Below are 20,719 nucleotides of genomic sequence, written 5' to 3'. Positions count from 1 at the left end.
AGAAAAAAATAAAATTAGTTAGAAAAAGTTATTTAGTTATAAAAACAGATTCAAGAATAAAAAGAACATAGGGAAATAAATAAACATTTAATTACAAAAAAAATAGATTTAGGTAGATATTAAATATAGGAAAAGTAAATATTTAGTGGTAGAAATAGATTTATTTAGATTGATAATATATACATAGAAAAGGAATGTATATGTAGATATAGAATATGTTTAGGAATTAATATAAAACGTGGGAAAGGGTGAAATGTTAGACATAATTATAAAATACATAGTTATGTAAGTTTATGTAAATAAAAAATGAGAATGAAAATGAATTAGGAAGAATTAAAATTAAAATGTAATGAAACAAAATATGAAGGTATCAAATTGGTTGAAGAAGATAGCTTTATATAAAATAGGGATGGGTATAAATAGGGAGAGAGAATGGAAGTAGGATAAGATAAAGAATTACTAATATAAATAGGATGATTATTTAACTTAATACCGATGATAGGATGTTCATTCGAAATGCGAAGAGTTGCAATTCTGAATAAATTTTCCTAAGCTCGAGATTTCAATTAAGACTCCACCAATACAATGGGAGGGTCTTAATTTTGAAATTTCGATGTTTCTAACTCTAAATAAATTAAAAAAATTATATATACTCAATTAGTCAAAATATAAACAAAATAAATATAGTAATAAATATAAGAGGACAAATGACAAATATTTGCTTAAAGTGTCAAAAGATAAATATGGTATTAAAGAAATAATATTACTCATGACAATTAATAAATAAATAAAGAGTAATAAAATATTCAATGATGGTAAATTCATAAAATGAATACATTTAAAATATAAAAGGTAAATATTTAGTAATAAAAGATAAATTTATAATGGTTTAAAAAAAAGAATAGGATAGATAATAAAAAAAGGAAGAAGAAGTTGGATTTAAAAATATACACGTAAATAATAATGAAACAAGATATCTTGCTTAAAGGATATAGAATTTAAGTAAAAAGCAGATCTATATAGTAAAGTAGATAAACACCTAAATAACATAAAAAAATATAATTCATAATATACATGCTTATAAAGAAGAAATAGTAAAAAGTAAATCTTAAAGAAATAACAAAGAAGATATAGGCAGGTTTAGAAACAAATATTAAATTTCATAGGCACATCACACATCACTATTGCATCATTAAATGTCATGGCATGTGGATATTTTACGTACACAAGTATAAGTCCAGATGATGGGAGTTTTCAGGGAATCTTACGAAGGCAAGTTTTTTTCGAGAAATTCTCGAGATGAAAAGATACCTCCGGGTCCCACCAGTACGATGGAAGGACTCAGAGAATATCCTTAATAAAAGGCTTCTACTCATAATAGGTTCACATTCACAAAAATATTATTTTTGTTAAAACACAAATGATTACCCCGATGATGGGATTTATTAGTTAAATTTGCGAAGGCGAGTTTCTCGGATAATTTTATAAGTGAGAGAATATCCCCGGATCCCACCAGTATGATGGGCAAATTCGAGAAATATCCTTGGTAAAAGGTTTTCGTCTGACATTATTTGGATTTTATACAATGGATTTCACAACGCATCATATGCACGTCACACCCGTAGAACCAAATAAAATATTTTAATTAACTAGTAAAATAGAGAATAAAATAAATAAATGATAATTAAGGAAACATAATGAAATAAATTTAAGAATTAAGGCTCCAATAGGATAACATATAATTAAGTGGTACCGTTCGTAGAACGAGGGTCACGGGGTGTTAATTCTTTCTCGTGCGTAACAGTACTCTCGAACCCAACTCTAAAAATCATAGACTAGTTTAATGTTCTTTCGACGGACTTAAAATTAATTTAGGATCTCGAATAGGTTCTAGGACTCACACGTTACGACACTACTTTTTAAAAATAAAAGTCAAGCCAAATAGGATTTTTGAGAAGTTCTTAAAAAAATAGTTTTTTTTATAACAAAATTTTAGAAAACAAAGCTTAAAAAAAAGGTCCAAATAAGAGTTTTCTCTTTTTAAAAAAAAACACGCCAGCTTTCAAAGAAATATCCCTCTCTCTCAATCAATCTCCCTCTCCTTTCCCTCCCTCTGCAAATCACCCTTATCTAACACAAAATCGTGACCTCCCTCCCCTTTAGCTCTCTCTCTACAAAGACTACTAAAAAAAATAAAACATCCAGAAACAAAATAGTAAAATTTAAGATTTTTTTATTCTTATAAAGATTAAAAAAAAAAGAATACCTAAAATTCAAAGTTGCATTCAAGTACTATTTAAAGGTTTTCTCTCTTCTTGACCAAAATATCTAATACTATTACTAATATACAAATTTGAAAGTTGTTTTGTTTCTTTATGGATTTTTTTTATTTTAACATTTGAAATCATATATAAACTCGAAACAGACTTGTTACGCTTTAATTTATTAGGTAATTGAAAATGGCATGAATACCTTCGTAGTAATTTTAACCAAAATTAGAGAATATATAATTTATTTTGACAAATAGTTTTAATTTAACTTTAAAAGTTATTATTTTTTATAAGAGCTTTTAAACAAAAAGAAAGGTAGACCAAACAAACTCTTAATACAAGAAATTTTCTCAACCTTTACAATTCTTCTAAAATTTATAAAGAGAAAATCCAATAATTGAATAAAAAATAAAAGTCATGTAAAAATGACAAACGATTTACTATAACTTATTTCACTCCCCTAAGCAAGCCTTGTTTTGGAGGCATACGATCATTCCAAATCATTAGCATATTCCATTTTGGAAATTTCATGGCATTTGTTAATAGCCAAAAACTTTGATTTCATCTTGAATCTGTCTGACTTTATAAAGTCTTTATTACACTCTCTGGTTAGATTTAATTGTGTAGATACTTGATTTTGATTTATACCTCTTCTCTAAAGAATTATGTTACAACATAATATTATACAGAGAACAACTAAAACAAATGAAGTGTTACTTCACGTAGAACAACTAAAACAAGTGAAGCACTACTTCACGTATAACAACTAGAATAAGTAGAGCAATATTCCATATGGAGCAACTAATACAAGTAGGACAAGTACTTCAAATAGAATAACCACTTCACTTGGATGACAGTGAAAGCAACTCGGAATAAGTGGCAGGATTCATGGATTACTTTCATCTTAGGATGTTCCGAAGAGTTTGGTTTGGTGGCTCAGATATGGAGGTAGTTAAAAGGTCTTCCTCTTAACCTTTTCTTGAAATACAAGTGTTTCACCCTTCTACCTTGTTCTCGTATACCTGTTCTCATACACGTTCTTCTCTTGTACCTATTCATGTACAGCTTCTTCTCTTGTACCTGTTCTCGTGCAGCTTCTTCTTTTGTACTTGTTCACGTACAGCTTCTTTTCTTATACCTTTTCACATGTATCTTTTTTCTATTACCTTTTACTTGAGAACAAGTCTTATTACACCTAATTACAGTAACGGTTACTCACATTAATGTTCTTCATAATAATGTCATTCATTAGGCGTATTAAAACCTATTCTTAAGTAACCGCCACTTTTAGCACTATATATAGAGCCTCACAATTTATTTAGTGGGGGCTCTTCTCTCCCCTCGAGCCAACACATTCTTCCCTAGAGAGCTTCTCTCTCTAAATTCTCTCTCTAATTCTCTTTTATTTCCTAATTCTCTTCTTACTCTATTTTACCTGCCACTAAACTCAATACTTCAGAAACTGCTCCGATCTTCCTCTTCGTCACCTCCATTGCATCTTTTTACTTGTTTGCAACGCTTTCTCTCCTTATCACAAGAACCCTTTTACAAATTGCATCAAGTTAATTAGCTTGGATGGAGCTTAATGTTTTTCTCCTCCTCATTTTTCTCAAAGTAAGTGTTAAGTCCTCGAATAAATAAATAGATCAAACTAACAGTTCTAGCAAGCTGTTGGTTTTTGTGTGCTTTTCGCTTTTGTTTTACTAATTTTTGTATTGATGGAAATTCAGCTCGCATTTGGAGGAAGCCATGCTGCTCTGCCGGTGGAGGTTTACTGGAACTCTGTGTTCCCTTACACTGCAATGCCAACTGCCTTGAAAGATCTTTTACTGGCTCCAGCAGGTTATTTTCTTTTGAATTTCAATTCCTTTCTTGTCCTCCATTTTTTAAATCTTATCCCTTCTTATATTTCATTGCAAACATATTAGATTGAGGCTTGTCTGAGAATTATAACTACTTGGAATATTTATGATGAGCTAATTATAGATGAATTATTCTGTATATCAATGACGGAATTGTCAACTTTCAAAATTAGACAACTAACACATGTCTTTGAAAGGAACGGGGCTAGATTCTTGTCTCGTCCAATTGCAGAGTCCATGCCCTTCTCAAGTGACAAGTTTCCAGGAATCCTAAGGCTCTTCTCACTGAAAACCGAATCAGTGGAAGCTAAGGTAATGAAACGAACAGTTGCTAATTGTGAGAGACCGGCAATTGAAAAAGAAGACAAGTACTTTGCTTCATTAGAGTCCTTTGTTGATTTCAGTGTTTCAAAGTTTGGGAAAAACATTAAACCTTTGTCAAGTGAGATGGAAATTAAAGAAACAGAAGACCAAGAGTTTAGTATTGCTAATAAGGGGTTAGAAATGATGGGAGAAAAAGAGATGGCTTGCCACAAGATGAAATATCCATATGCAGTGTTTCTATGTCATTCGCTTGATAAAACAGCAGTGTACAAAGTTCCATCGGTAGGCAATGATGCCACAAAAGTTAAGGCATTGGCCGTTTGCCACAAAGATACATCAGCTTGGAACCAGAGTACATGGCCTTTCGAGTTCTTAAAGTTAAGCAAGGAACAGTCCCATTTGTCATTTCCTCATGAGAGAGAACCATGTTTGGGTTCCAAATTGAATTGCTAATCAAGACTTTTTCTTGTAGGTATCTAGCTAAAGTATTATCAGTGCCGACGGTTATGTAAGATCTTGGAATAAGTTAAAAATCCCTGTCTTGTATCAACTTTCCTTATCTATAATTACGCCTTCGTATCTATCCTTAACTACAATAAAATCTCGATAAATTAACAACTTCAATTAAGTAATATTTTTGATCGATCCCGACTTGAGACCAACGTGATAAATTAATAATTCATTAAATTTACAAGATAATACATTTTAAAAAAAAACACAAAAGTCCCACTAATTTAAAAATTAATAATCTCATTATACATAAAAATTATATACTTAACTTAAGTAGGAGGTTTCTGTAAACCATAACTATGATGTTACTTGTTATTTTTTGAAATTGATGTTGTTTTGGACTTTATCTCTAACTTTTGCATTAAGAAGCTCCAGTGTAGTGCTCTTGTATTGCAAGAGAAAATTGATATTGGCTGATAAATACTTTAATGACCTCTTGATCATATTTGATATTGTCGCTTGGCTCACTTGTAAGTTAAACTTTTTTTACACCTATTGTTGCAATTGATTTTGGGTGTAATTTAAATTTTCTATATTGTATTCACACAGTGCTTTACGTATTGTATCTGTCATTGTTGATTTTTTATACATTTGAAATGACAAGCCATTGTGTTCATATAGTTTTACCATTTGTGATCATGTATGTTTTTTTTAATAGATGTTTTTGCTGGACTTAATGTTTATGAGTATACTAATTAAGTATACATCGAATGTAATTTTAGTTTGTTGTAAAAATAGATAGATTCATGACTTCTATTAAACAAGACTAAGTATATTCATGAATTTGTTTTGGTTAAACAAATATATAGAATAATGATAATTCATAATTCATATAATCACAATACACAATATATATATATATATTAAGTTCAATATTTTAATTAAATAATATCTCAATTAATTAATAAATTTTTATAATGGTATTAATTTATAGAGATTTTACTGTATGTGCTTTTGTTAATATTCAGGATAATTAAGATTATTACTGAGTCCACTTTCCATGGGGTATAAGTTATAAGAACTTCACAATCAAATCTATTTATTTCTTAATTTAAAAAAATCTATTTATTTCTTAATTGTTTATCTAACTATAAATAAAAAAAGTAACATTAATTACGTAATAAATTTAATATGTTTCTCTTTTGGTATTTTTGAAAATTCTCTTTTTCTTTTTCCATTTCCGTTAGGCTATTAGGATAATTGAGGTGGGAATATCAAATATGGTAGGAATAGTAATTCCTCTTTGGGTCGGTAAAGTGGTTATTCCATTTTTTCACTCTTCCCATTTTATATGCTATTTTGGCCTTACTTTGAAGAAAGTAAATAAAGATAATCCAAATTTCACTGGAAATAGTATTTAGTATAAGATTGTTAGAGAATTTTTGTTTAGTAATTCATATCCATTAGTTGAGTTACACAAATGAAGACTTGGCCCATATTTTACCTACCGTAGCCCAAATTACCAAAATTTAAATCCAAAGCTCAAACTTCCTTTAAAAGGAAATACTACCACATGTATCATCATTGGCCCTTTTCCTTTTTCTTCTTCTTCTGAGCATCATTGGCCTAATGAAAGGTAAGAACCATGAGGCACTTTGATTACAGAGCAAGATAAAATTAACATAGACAGTTGGGCAGTGAAACAATGGGAATAATAATCTAAGGGCATTTGGGCCCTCCTCTCTTGGTCTTCCAGTTGTTGTAGCATGGGCAGTATTGTTTGTTTCCATATGTGCCAGGAGGCACACACAGGCACTTGGCACAACACTTCTGACAGAAGAACATGCATGGCTTCTTGTATGCTGTAGCAGAGCATCTGGTAGTGCATCTCGGACCACATTCTGCATATTTCAACATTGAACGTGAATTAGTGCATTTCTAAACCTGAATCACGACATAACAACACCCTAATGATTAGATTTTGAGAATTCTAAGTTATAAGGCGCAAGTTTGAATCTTGGAACTCCAAGAATACAAGAAAAGTCCATTTTTTAAAACATTCTGGGGATAGAAAAAGCCAAAAACCTTGAACCCTGATTTTGTTATTTGCTCTTCTACAAATTTGATTTTTGGAAGAAGGATTAAAATAATATACAACTCTTTTAACTCACCTTGAGGACGAAGGCTGCCCTGGGTGGCACCATACTGCAATTTACATTTCAAAAAGAGTTAAAAGCTTGTGGGGGAAAAATATTTATTAGAAGTAAAAAAATCCAGGTATGGTTCCATCAGTACCATTCCGTTTGCATGGTTGCCTCGCCGTTGTTTTTGAGAAGCAGGGCTAGAAGCCTAGGTGAGAAAAATAACCAAGTAATGAAAATCAAAACCAAACCCATAAGCTTAAAATGAAAGCATAATGCAGGAAACATTGAATACGTTTCTGATTAATCACATTAAGTGTCTGCAGCACAAAATATTATGGGTGTTTCACTTTCTTAGTACACATGAAATTGCTTGCAATTGATGTAGCATTTGACTTGCCTACATTTTACTGTCCCATTATTTAAACAGAAATGAAGTAATCCCCATTAACCCTCTTGATATTCACTAGCTTGTTCAAAAAAAAAATCGATAAGTTGATAAAATGTTTATAAAGAAAAAAGGTCCGAAATTGTAGCTTACCTGGATTTCTCCTAGTAAAACAAGCATGAGGAGAAAGCACAACATGACAATGCTAAGTACTTTAGCCATTTGAATTGGAGAAAAGGAAGCAAAACAGCTACTGAGCAAAGTTGAGAGAGATTTTTGTGATTAGTTAAGTGGGAAGGTGGGGGTACTTATGGGCTGGTGCTTGCTGCTAGTTGCTAGTTGGCAGTTGCCATCTATCCAGTGGGCTGAATAAATTGATAAGACAAATATGTGCACACATGGATCAACAGTTTCAACTTCCAAATGAAAAGTGTGCAGTTTGGTAGTTAGGTAGGAAATGGAAAAAGCTTTTGCTACGGGCAAAATGACTGGACTACCCTCTGTCCCTAGATATGCATGATTCGGCTTTTGTCTCTCAAAAATGACGAGCAGCCGAATACCAAGTACTCTTCAACTGATTGCATTGAATAGGTGATGGCATTATCTCCTTTCCATTACTAGTTCTAGATTTTAAGTTCTAATATTTATCTTTTTGAGGTCATGCTAATGTATAGGATTATTCACGGTATGTTCATTTATTTTAACTCAAATCCTATTCTTGAGAATAGATACGTGGTAGTAAAGTATGATTATTACTATATTATTATTTTATTGAGAAATAAGTATGGTAATATCTCTTGTGCATTACATTTGTGAATGTTAAAATATTTGAAAAAATGTTGAATGAATATTTGATTGTCAAGATTTTTTTTTTGAAAAGTAATTTTATGAGTCTCAAAATTGGTATGTCATTGTGAATCCCTAACCTAACAATGAGAAACTCTTTATAGTATTATAAAGATTTGATTCAATGGAATGAATCACGTTTATAAAAATATTAATAAATATTCGAAATTTCGGGCTCAAAACTCACCAAGTACCAATGTATTTAATTTTAGGTTTAACAAGATTTAAAGAGGGGAGTGAAGATGGTTTAAAGATTTCACTTGTTACAAAAAATTAATGGAAAATTTTAAATAAGCAATCTGACCCTGAACTTGGGAGCCAGTAAGCCAAGGATAGAAGGGTAAAATAGTCAATAGAGTTAACAAAGTAAATGAGTGTTCCAAGGCCTCACTCATTGTCTTATCCAATCCATGTGCTGCTGCAAAACAAAGGAGCCATGAGAGGCCCAGCAACATGTGTCCGACCACATGCACATCTCCTTCTGATTTGGACCCTCCACATGCATGACCAGATGAAATGTACCAAAGAAAAAACAAAATAAACCATGAGAAGTGGTCAGCTCCCTGCATGAACCACAAGCCTTCATTACCCTGCAAACTTAACGGCAATTTTCTTTTGTAGTGGAAAATATTGAGAAAAGGTTTTTTGAGGTTGCTATTGAAGCCAGCATTTGAGCTCATGTTCTCCTGCTTGCTACTTGCTGGGCTATGTCTCCATGGTTGTGGGCAAAGTCTGCCATCTTCATTTATGTCACTGCTTTTGGACCACAAGTCATCTCAAAAGAGGTTTTCAGTTAGTATTTCATATTGGCCATCAGTTAGAAATGTAACATCAATCCATAGCTAATACTAACATCTAGGAAAACGTTTCCCACCCCATCCTAGTGAAATTCCAATAAAACTAGAATAAAATTCATAGCTACAATTCCCAGAAGGAGAACATTTCGCAAATCTAGTACCAACTGTTATACCAAAGCACTCTTATTCAGTTATGAAGCCTAAAGAGAAAAGGCAAGAGACAGACACAGAAAAATCGTGAAAGAAAATCTTCATAATTTTAACCCAGAATGAATTGCGACAACTCCTCCAAGTAAATTTTCAAACTCAACCTTCTTAAACCCTGCTTCTGCTAGCATTGAAGCAAATGTTTCCTGCATTCACCAGTGACAAATAGAAAAGAGGTTGAGATCATATAATTGAGTAAACTGAATAGCATTGTCCTATGTTCTCATTTCAATCAGTTAAAAAGAATTCCTAGAAATGAAACACACAGGGTTTGATATCGTAGGTTCTCAGTTGATATAGAGCTAGCTGGCATGGTGGTCAGATACTGCCAGAAAGATGTGGTTGGAAAAACTGTACTTGTTTAGAGTCTTAAATTGTGTTTGTACCACAACCACAATAGTATTACTGTTTTGTTGCAGCACGAAACTTAATATAGATCCAAATATGATGCACACACAAGTTCAGATGCAATAGCGGCAAGTCAACTGCTTTTGAGTTTGGGTTGCATTATGTTATATTTGCAGCATTTAGAACCACTACCTAGATAAGATCTGGGATTGAACATTAATCCATTTAAATACTTAAGGTGCCAATATATCTAATATAATGAAAGTTTTTGGTGGCTCTACCAAAGAATCAATCCAACCTTCATCCTGTAATTTGCACCTCGAGTATTGACCCAAAAAGACCAGAGACCTCTGCTTTGCTAACAATCTTCAATTTGTGTGCATGTTTGTGCATGCAGGCAAATGCATATATAATAGACACAGAAAGGAACTCATTTTTGTGTCTTCTTTATCAAGTGTATCAAAACTTTTGCCCATTTGACACCTACCCTGCTGCTTTTAGTTAGATGGTCTAAAACATGCATTAGTAAAGAAGCTACTTAAGTGTATATAGAATTTCTTTTGTACAGGCCCTGTTACTTTCTGATGATCTCTGATCTCTGTTGTCTTGTATGCTTCCACAAGCAACATGTTGTTTTGGTTAGGATAACCTTGCAGCCACACTGGAGGTATTTTGTAGCCAGTGAAGTGCTGTCCAACTATCTGAAGGTGGGTTTTTTTTGTACTAATTTGATAATTTATACAGCTATTGGCATTCCAATAAAAAAAAAAAAAGTTGTTTAAGTGTCATCATAGTGCATTACTATCTAAAGCTGATGTTCCTAACAATATCCACAATTTAGGGAGAATCATTGTGGTCCGTAATTCAGTTACCAGCATTATTAATACAAAAGGGTTTTTCTCACTTGTTACTCATGACTAGTTGATAAGTATTATCTGAAGCATGAATAGACCTGACAATTCGTGTTTTCGTGTCGCAAACGTATCAAATACGATTAGACACGAAATACGTTGAGACTAAACACGAACACGACACGTTTAATATCCATGTCTTAAATTTAAAACATGTACACGTATATGTTTAATAAACGTGTAACACGACACGACACGATTAACACGTTTATTAAACGTGTCAGTATACGATACGACAAGATTAATAACACGTTTAACACGATTAAATAAAAATATTTATCATTAAATATAATTTTATTATTTAAATTTAAAATCTATAAGTATAAAAATAATTATAACAAAACAAAAATAATAATAACTTCAAATATAATAAAATTTAATATAAATAACATATATAAAATTCATTATCATATAATATGATAAAATACATCATTAACATTTAACCTTCAAATACAAATAATATCAAAAATCATTCATAATTTTTAATTATAACAATTACATTATTACCTTTATAAAATTAAAAAAACTTATTAAAATAATTATTTAAAATTATTTATATAAAATTAAAATAATCTTTAACTATTAATTTTTAATAGGTTAATAAACGTGTCACGTATACATGTTTAAACACGATAACACGATTAAGTAAACGTGTTTAAACGTGTTTTAAACATGTTTGTCGTGTCTGACACGTTAAGATACAAAAATTGTCAGAAACGATTTGATACGAAATACGTTAAGATTAAACCCAAAACTTATTTAACTCATGTCTTCTCGTATCGTGTTAATGTGTCGTATCAAAAATTATCAAGTCTAAGCGTGAAGGACCCATTTAAATTTAGAGGGCAAAAAAATGCAGAGATTCTCTCTCACTCTCTACCCACTACCCACCCCCCAGAGCTCTCTTTTCTTCATTTGGATTTTAACAGAAGACCTTATCGAACCAAAACCTTTGGTTTTGCTGGAAAGTATGTTAAAGATTAAAAACACATTCTTGAACACTTACCTATCGACTAAAACTTCTATATTAAGCGGTTCTTTATGCATACAATGTTTAATGATGCCACACTCTTGGTGGGTAGAGACTCAACCAACAGTATGTACTAGAATAAATTTTATAATCTACTTATCATGTGTTGAGAATACATGAATATGCCAAGTGCAGCTTTCAAAATTAAGTCAAATAATCCCATTAAAAGAAAATGTTCTGCCTGAAAAGTGCATAGTTGCAACAGTAACAAGGCATTATTACTTCATCAGATAGACACAATTTCCTACTAATCAGAGTGCTTCTACTAAATAAAAAGACTGGTGATACTTTAATAATCTGTAGGGAAGAGAAGCATACCTGCGGTGGAAAACTGCGGATACTCTCAACTAAATACTGGTATGAATCTCGATCACCTGTAACTAGCTTTCCTACTGCTGGAACAACAGTGAATGAATAAAAATCATACCTGCACCAAAAGTGGAATAACCATTAAAGTAACATCAAAAAGTAAACTATGGAAGAGAAGAGGAAAAATCCCACATAAGAGGACCAAAAGAAAAGGAAACAGAGAAAAAGCTACCCCAGAAAATTGCTAGGGAAATTTCCATCCAAAACCAGTAGTCCAGTAGTTAAACATGGAGTACAGTGATGTGCATCTTATTACATCTTTAACTTGCTTCAGGCCCATTTTCTAATCACCAAGAATTTGTGAAGAAACAATGATTCCAGGTTATAAAGACTTTAACCAAGAAGCTTACTAAATTATCATTTGTAATTGAAGAAATCAATCTGTCTTCCGGGTTGCCTCATTGCTGATGGCATGGTTTTTCATTGTAACCTTGCTTCTTGATCCACGAAAAGTATCTATTTTCAGATATAACCTATTTCCTGGCTAGAACTGTTGAAGATACTCACAATTCTTTAATTACAGGAATTTCCATGCGTGTCAGTTCAAGGCAGAGGAATCTTCCTCCCAGGTTCAACACCCTAATAAGCAACACCATAGAAGCTAGTTTAAAAACATATACACATATATGATGGCAACAAATTCTTGCAAAAAGGATCAAAGGAAAGAAAAACAACCATTATACCAACCAAATCTATCTGACCAGATAGACATTTTTCTAAACAAATCCAAAAAGAAGTTTCTTAGTAGAGAACTGCCTCACAACCCATATGATGCCATGGTAATTAATTTTGATTTTTCTTTGTTTAAACATACTAAACTTGCAACTGTTTATCACTAAATTTCATGCCGCTTAATCACATCAGCGAATAAAATGATGCAAACCTTCCAGATGTGATGCTCTCAGTTCATCAGTTTGTTACTTGCCATTGTATCTTGCTTGTCCATCAATCATTTAAAATTTTCTTGTTAACTTAACTAACAGAATTGCACATACATGGACTGAGGAGTCAACGCCATTTGGGCCTCAGCATTTAGGGTTGGAACCTTTTGGATCCTGGTCTCAATCTGCTACCCATTGGCAGCTCAAAAACTTGCGTGAGGGAAATTTCTGATATGTAATGAAGTTGGTTTGATGTGATAGTTTCTGTTTATGAAATTCTAGAAAGGGAAAGAAAAGAAAACAATACATGGTCAAGAGTCTTAAAGAGAGCAGTGAACAAAGTCAATCTCTGCCCCTAACCCAGTTACCATAACATCTCACAGATAAGACGCCTGATTATTGTCATATTAGTAATGAAGGTAGTCTTATTAGTGAAACCTTCACCATTTTTTAAGCCACTTCACTAGCTTTATTAACTTAACTCATCTTTTTAAGCCAAACTTATCTGCACTGGAATACCCCATACCAGAAGCACTTAACAGGTATGACAAATCAACCATGAGCTAAGACATTACAAGCATACCTATAAGCTTCAGCTAGAGCTTTCTCCATGTGCGTCACATTTCTAATTCCACAAGCAATTGTATAACTATCCATCGAAATATCCCCAAAATGCAAGGCTTCTGCATCTTCCTCCAACCATAGAAGAGATTTGTCTTCCCCAAAACCTGGCAAGTTTAAGTCAAAGCAATGGAACAATCACAAGAATTGTAATCCTCAATTTAATCATCCAGACAGACCCTACAAATAGTTCAATCTAAAGATAATGGCGGTAATTTACCTCTCTCCATTGCCCTTTTTTTACCAACATCTAACATGTTTGGGTTGATATCACAGACATATATCTGAGCTTCTTCCAGCAAATCATCATGGAGTTGATGCATTGGCCAACTTTTGATTCTATTTATTGCATCTAAGATCCTGAAAGCAACATCCCCTGCAAGCTGACTGTCAACTAAAGATGACAATGGGTTGTTAACTATAAATTAAAAATGGGAGTGAAACAGGGATTCCATTGAAGAGGTTAAATTAATCTGTCTAAAAAATAATGGGAGAAATTGTCTCCTGAAGCTAAGTTTTGTACTTTTGTATTAAAGGATCCCAATAATAGATTCTTAAAATAACAATTAGCTACCTTTAAACTTGCTAATGGAACACAATATAACTTCTATCCAATGTCATTATCCATGCCAATTTGAGACCACTAGAATTTGCATATGATTAAAGAGTTTAAACTCTTCAAAAAGATTAAAACGTTATATTTATATATGTTGCATATAAGCATAGTGGTTTTTTTGAGTATTAAGAACAAGCAAACACTACTAAATTTTTCCCCTCTCGAAAATAAGTATCATTTATATATTCTTCCACATTTACATGTGTCCTTCACAAGGTTTTCTAGACTATGTACATCAAGAGGTTTAACAGGATTACGGCATAACCTAGTCTGACCTGTTCCACCGGCCATGTCAATATGTTTGATTCCTGGAAATGGATTCAGTTTGGAAGCCAATCTGACAAATTGACAAGAAAATTTGAAGATAAGAGGCAGTAAACAACAAATATGAGCTATTTATTAGAGAGTATCAACAAGAGTCTAACCTATCTTTCCATAACCTATGTAATCCAGCACTCATGATATCGTTCATGAGATCATACTTCGAAGCAACACTGTCAAAGACATGACCAACCATCTGACTTTTCTGTTCTTCGCTTACCTCTTTAAATCCTGAAAATGAAATTCCCTTTAAGCTATCATTCAATATATTTATACTATATAGCAATAGTGAAACATGCTTAGTTCCAGACAGCCTTAATTGGCAGATGCTTTGGTTTTCCAGATAATACAATATTTAAGCGCCGTTTTCAAGTACAAAAAGCCCATGATAAATTTATTTGCTGCATCAATTCTGGGATAGGAATAGACCCAACGAAGAAGAGAAATTGACCTTAACTTATATATCAATTTCACCCAGAGCTTAAAGTTGAGAACTGTTTCCTATGCTCTGTAACTTGTGGTCATGATACAGACCATAACATCCATGTTTATATCAATAAAGAATTATTACACAATGCCATTCCTCGTTTGGTAGCTGCGGATGTGCATGTTTGCAGGTGTCATCCACTCCTTTCATGATCTGTTTTTTTTTTTTTTTGCTTTTTGATACACTGTTCTTTCACAAAAGAGAAGAGGAGCAGTGTTGCAGTAACAACCACTAGAGTAAGCCCTAATTCTTCTAGTATCACTTAGCATATGCATTGGAATTATTCACTTCTGTTAACAGTATATAAGTCTATAATCTCCCTCTTTTTCTTTTCATGTTTATTCTTTTGGGGGGGTGGTTTCCCTGCATATACAATCATTTACAACAAATTTGATTTTTTTTTAGAAAAAAAGTTGCCCAAAAAATCATCTTTATATACACACCAACACACTGACAAGAATGTAACTGAGCAAGAAAGAGTGAGAGGGAGTACCAAAACTTGTGGCATGTGAATGCAATAGAGAAGTGGAAGAAGGCACAGGCACAAAATTTCTCCTCAACTTCCCGCTCAACAATCTCCATGACAATGCTGTTAAAATGATTCTTTTAGTTACTAAATAAAACAAACATTTCATTTACAAATTGAAGTTGCACTACTTTCCCGTATCAAAGAAGAGATAGACAGACAAAAATATTATTACCATCATATAAAAACAAACAAACCCTAATAAGTCTTAGAAGACAAACTATAAGAAGAAAAAAACATAATCAGAATTGAATCATTAAGAGCATCCAAAATAATCTGCTATCAGGGAAAAAATTTCAGAAATATCCCAATTTGCATAATTGTTAATTCATTACAAGCTGCAATATTCACATAACCCAATTAAAAACTACCTTATTAAACTCTTTTGATACCTGCCGCAACAAGAAATAAAACCAACTCCAATAGCATTGTGAATTGTTGCAGAACCCCTATCTCTGCATGTTAACAATACCAATACCAAAAGCAGTATTAGACGGATTGTAAGAGGAACAGAAACAGAGCAAAGTCAAATGGAAGTTTAAAAGAATGAGTTGAACTGAAATGGGTTCTCACAACTTGAGAAAGTGTCAAAGAAAAGACTGAAGGCAAGATCGACTAGGCATGTATTTGTTAATGCATACTGAATAATAACAATAAAATAATCCCATTCAATGTACCAATTACTCCACTTTAAATTTTGTATATTTACTATAAATTCAAGAATCAATCAGCCTGTGCTTGTCAGTCTGTCAGGTTGGAGAATACCCAGTGTACTTACTGTCCTTGAGTAGCAAAATTTTCATTTGTTTACAATGCTCTAAATTTTGTTTTTTTTTTTATTTTTTGTATAAGCTGAAATTTTATTTTCCAAGGAAGCAGGAACTGGACTGTTACAACGTGTACAACGTGGAATTTACGGGAAAACAAATTTTATTTTTGAGACACGAGATGCATGCACTGCTTGATAAAATCTAGGATACTTACCCCTTCCTTTATCATCTTTTTATTATTATTATTTTATATTTCTTTAAATTTTGAGTTAACTTTGTAGATTTTTTTAAATATTAAAGTGTAAATTTACATTATTTAATTTAAATTTTACTTTTATAAAAATCAACTTAAGCTAATTTAATATTGACAAAGAGATAATATTACATTTCATAATATGATATAATAAAATGGGTTAAACTCCAATGTTATGTCCAAATTTATTAGTGTAAGCGTACATAGTAAACCTAAATCTTATAATGGATTCGGTTAGGGTATCACTATATAAAGATAAGACTAGGTCTCATCCCCTATCTAAAAAAATATTAAGAATTCAAATAATGGAAAGTTATAAATTAAGGAGGAAGAAGATCCTAGGGTATTGAATCTTAACAATTTATATTGTTTCCACGGTCAAATCATGGATCAAAAATTAGATATATTTTTATATTCTAAATTCAACTACGATGAATCTTGGAGTAAATATAAATTAATTTTACATAAATTTTAACAATTGGTATCATAATCAACCATAATTTGGATTTAGGAAACAATTAAAGATTATTTTATGTGATTTACCTTGAATTTTCCATTTCTGAGTCGAGAACTTTGAGTATTCAAAAATTTATTTTTCAACCACTAGTTTAATTAATAAACTTAAGACTTTTATTCCTACTCAACAATATTATCAGCACAATGCAATTAGTTGTCCAATTGATGAAAAGAAAACTAATTGCATTGTGTTGATAATGCTATTGCTTTATTTTGGCTATTAAAACATTGAATATGTTTGGCTTAGCAAAAAAAAAAAACATTGAATATGTTACTATTGCTATAGAAAACTACATAAAAGTAACAAAGAAGTATTAAAGTCATCAATTTTTGATTTGCTAAATAATACACTAGTTTCAACTTAAGAAAACATCAGTAAAGTCTGATTATTTGCTATGTGGTTGATGCTATTGTGCTGTTGTTATTGTTTTACTGGAGCTGGTGAAAGGTCTAGGGACAGATAAATGGATCTTACAAATCTTTTGTTAACTAAAGTTGATCTTTTTGTAACTAGAGTTTATTTTTTTGTCGAAGGATGACAAATATTATGGTTCTATAGAAACAAAAAGCAGCACGTCCGTGTAGAAGGAGAAAATTTATTATCTAATTATAAGATGTCACATGTCCAAAATTAATAAATTGAAGAAATTTTTAAAAATGACTCATGTGTCGCCACATAGACTAGAGGACATCATTAAAGATAGTCATATTATTAATTATAAAATAATTAATTTATCAATTGAATTATCTCAAAGTACATAGTTGAACCAATTAAAATTCTCTCATGTTTCACATATTTATCTTTTGAAATAATTTAAAGATAATATTTAAATTGGACCAGTTAAAATTTAATTATTAGTCATCCAATTTATTTTTAAATAAATCAAGATAGTTAAGAGATAATATTTAATTTTTGACCAATTAAAATTTATCAGTTGGTCATCTAATTTGTCTTTAAAATTTATAATAATTTGAAGATAAAATCAAAATTTGGTCATTTAATTTATCTATAAATAAATTAAAATAATCTAGGGATAAGATTTAACTTCGACCAATCAAAATGTAAAGACTTAAAGTTTAGCCAATCAAAAGACCATCTGTGAGTCATCAAGATTTATCTCTAATTAAATTAAAATAATTTAGAGACAATTCAAATATACTAAATCCTCATAATAGTCTCTTATCTAGCACTATAAATACAGCGCTCCTTCAAGCCATTTAAAGAGGATTTAGAAATTGAGAACAAGAAGATTTTTAAAGATGAAGTTCTCAAGTCCAAGTCATGTTCAATATCAGGTCCAATCCTAGACCCTTGAAGACAAAGTTCTCAAGTCCATATCGTGTTCCAAATCAACTCCAGATCGTGTTCTAATCAAAGTTCTCAAGTCCATATCGTGCTCCAAATCAACTCCAGATCGTGTTCTAATCAAGTCCAGGTTCAAACCCTTAACACAAAACATGAAGAAATTAATCAAATAAATACAAGAGATTGTAGACTCACATAAATATTTGTAATTTGTCTCCAAATTTTCAAATCTAAAATTTGCTACGCGAAATTTATGTGTACAATTTCTCACACACCTAATGGGACAATCTCTACCTTTCATATTCTTTCTTCAAACAAATCTCCAAATTGCAAATGGCTTCTGATAATTCTATTTTATAGAATTATTTTATTCCAATTTTGTTATTAAATGTTAGCTAAGTCCTCAATTTTCAATTATAATTTATTTATTTTTAGTTGTTTTTATAATTAGGTTACTTTTAAGTTAGTTGTTTTAATTTTATGTTATTTCTTTTAATTTTTTTATTATTTATTAGTTTTTATATTTTTTATAGAATTAAAAGTGATTGGACTTAATTTTGAAAAGTAAGGTGTTGAAAGACCTAGAATTTACTTATATATGCTTCAGTATTTTAGCTATATCTCGAGCTACATAACTTCAAATGATGCGATTCTTAGACCATTGGAAAGCTAAGAGACAGAGCTACAACTTTCATGAAGATCACTTTGCCCAGTTATGCATCAAAGATAGAGAAAATTGTATCGGAAAATAACTGAACGTACTGTGCCGGGAATAAAAATTTGTAAAGACTGATAATTGATATTTGGGCCTTTCATTACACTTTTAAGCCCAATTAAACCCTAAGTCAGCTGAAAGAACTTTAGGTTAAGCTTATTAGTATAAATAGGAAATGTTTGACAACATTAAAAAAATAGATCCTTTGGGAGATTTAAGAAACTAGAAGTTGAGGCTGAAACTTTGATATCAAGGCGGCAAATATTGTTTTGTTTTCTTCCTTGGCTTTTATTGTTCTTGTTACTTTCAATGGTTAAATTTATTATAATGTTATTTGTTTTTGCAATTATGAGTGGCTAAATTTTTTTTTTCTAGGATTGTAATTGAACTCACATGTCGTCTAAATTTTTAAATCTCTTTCTTGCTTATTTTAATGAGATTTGAATTATTTATTCCAATTTGTTCTTACTGCTTTCAATGCCAAAATCCTCAAGAAAACAATGAGAATTCCACTAAAAAAGTGGAAAACAATCTCCAACAAAAATCCAATGAAATGGTCACCACTAACCAATTAAAGGATTTCATCAAGGAAGCCATTAAAGAGTAGGTAGAAAATGTCACCCAATCTTTGTACACTTATGCCAAGCCATACTTTTAGAGGATTGATGGCATGAAGATGCCACGTAACTATCAACCACCAAATTTCCAATAATTTGATGGCTTAGGAAATCCTCATGAACATGTTAAAAACTTCGTGGAAACTTGCAACAACGCTAGCATCGATGGCACCATCTTACTGGTGAAACAACTCGTTCACTTTCTAAAAGCAACGCTTTTGATTGGTACATAGATCTAATGCGTAGGAAGATTGACAATTGGGAACAACTAGAACGCGAGTTCTTTAATCATTTCTCCAACACTCGACTTGTGGTGAACATGATTAAACTCACAACTTTGCAATAATGGAAGGATAAGCTTGTGATTGATTACATCCATAAGTGAAAATATCTTAGTCTCAACTACAAAGAGAGATTATCTGAGTCTTCAGCCCTAGACTTGTGCATCCAAGGTATGAATTTGGGATTATGCTACATTCTCCAAGGCATTAAGCCTAAAACTTTTGAAGAATTAGCTACTTTTGTACATGACAAGGAATTAAGCATGTCAATAGCTAAAAATCAAGGACCTTTAGTGCAAGAATCAAAAAAGGGCAAGCAAGACGTCTATAAATGGGGCAAAACTATGACGGATAAGGGTGAAGGAAAACATTCTATGACTGTGAACACCAAACCCATCAAGATGACTACTAGCTCAAAAAAGACTCAAGAGGCAATGCCGGGCCTTACGCAAGATAAAAAGAAAGCGTCTCTAAAAGAAAGATTGGAAAAGCATTATCTTTCCATGACTCAGACATCACGAAAATATTAGAGGAACTTTTGAAGTTTAAGCTTATTCAGTTGCCAGATATGAAACAACTTGAGGAAACTGATCAAGTAAATGACCCCAACTACTGCAAGTATCATCGTTTGGTTGATCACCCTATAGAAAAATGTTTTGTCTTGAAAGATAGAATCATTGGGTTATATAAGGATGGGAAAATCGAGTTTAAAAAAAATATGGTGTCAGCAAATGTGGCATCAATAACTAACATGCTTTCTCAGCCTAATGTGTTGAGTATGACGATAAAATTGGGATCTTCTAACATAATGTTGACCTCAAACGTAAACCAAGTTTCCAATCTTTGAGAAAATAAGGGCAACACTT

The 20,719-nt window shown here is 31.8% G+C and overlaps 2 protein-coding genes across 2 annotated transcripts; both read right to left on the bottom strand.

Moving 5' to 3' along the window:
• LOC18589918 (protein GAST1) lies at positions 6,328-7,808 on the bottom strand. Its single transcript, XM_007015111.2, has 4 exons — positions 7,589-7,808; positions 7,202-7,255; positions 7,078-7,111; positions 6,328-6,807 (listed from the first exon to the last, which is right to left on the bottom strand). The coding sequence occupies exons 1-4, from the start codon at positions 7,655-7,657 to the stop codon at positions 6,626-6,628; spliced, it is 339 nt and encodes a 112-aa protein (XP_007015173.2). The 5' UTR covers positions 7,658-7,808; the 3' UTR covers positions 6,328-6,625.
• On the bottom strand, positions 8,549-16,198 carry LOC18589917 (2-methoxy-6-polyprenyl-1,4-benzoquinol methylase, mitochondrial). The gene is made up of 10 exons (XM_018126888.1): positions 16,174-16,198; positions 15,788-15,850; positions 15,363-15,458; positions 14,487-14,613; positions 14,337-14,398; positions 13,666-13,821; positions 13,408-13,552; positions 12,451-12,522; positions 11,893-12,001; positions 8,549-9,431 (listed from the first exon to the last, which is right to left on the bottom strand). Exons 1-10 carry the CDS (start codon positions 16,196-16,198, stop codon positions 9,330-9,332), a joined length of 957 nt encoding a protein of 318 aa, XP_017982377.1. The 3' UTR covers positions 8,549-9,329.

This window comes from Theobroma cacao, chromosome 9 (assembly GCF_000208745.1).
Source record: "Theobroma cacao cultivar B97-61/B2 chromosome 9, Criollo_cocoa_genome_V2, whole genome shotgun sequence".
NCBI classification, from domain to species: domain Eukaryota; kingdom Viridiplantae; phylum Streptophyta; class Magnoliopsida; order Malvales; family Malvaceae; genus Theobroma; species Theobroma cacao.
Note: the sequence above shows the minus strand (reverse complement) of the source record. Positions and strands in the feature narration are given on the sequence as shown.

Bases quoted from the DNA above. Each gene is read 5' to 3' on its own strand.
- LOC18589918 (XM_007015111.2), bottom strand. From the start codon at position 7,657: ATGGCTAAAGTACTTAGCATTGTCATGTTGTGCTTTCTCCTCATGCTT. The intron at 7,256-7,588 runs GTAAGCTACAAT...TTTCTCACCTAG, and splicing joins TTTTACTAGGAGAAATCCAG to GCTTCTAGCCCTGCTTCTCA. The intron at 7,112-7,201 runs GTACTGATGGAA...TGTAAATTGCAG, and splicing joins GCAACCATGCAAACGGAATG to TATGGTGCCACCCAGGGCAG.
- LOC18589917 (XM_018126888.1), bottom strand. From the start codon at position 16,198: ATGAAAATTTTGCTACTCAAGGACA. The intron at 12,002-12,450 runs GTGAGTATCTTC...CTTTTGGTGCAG, and splicing joins ATTCCTGTAATTAAAGAATT to GTATGATTTTTATTCATTCA. The intron at 9,432-11,892 runs GTATGCTTCTCT...TGGTGAATGCAG, and splicing joins TCCGCAGTTTTCCACCGCAG to GAAACATTTGCTTCAATGCT.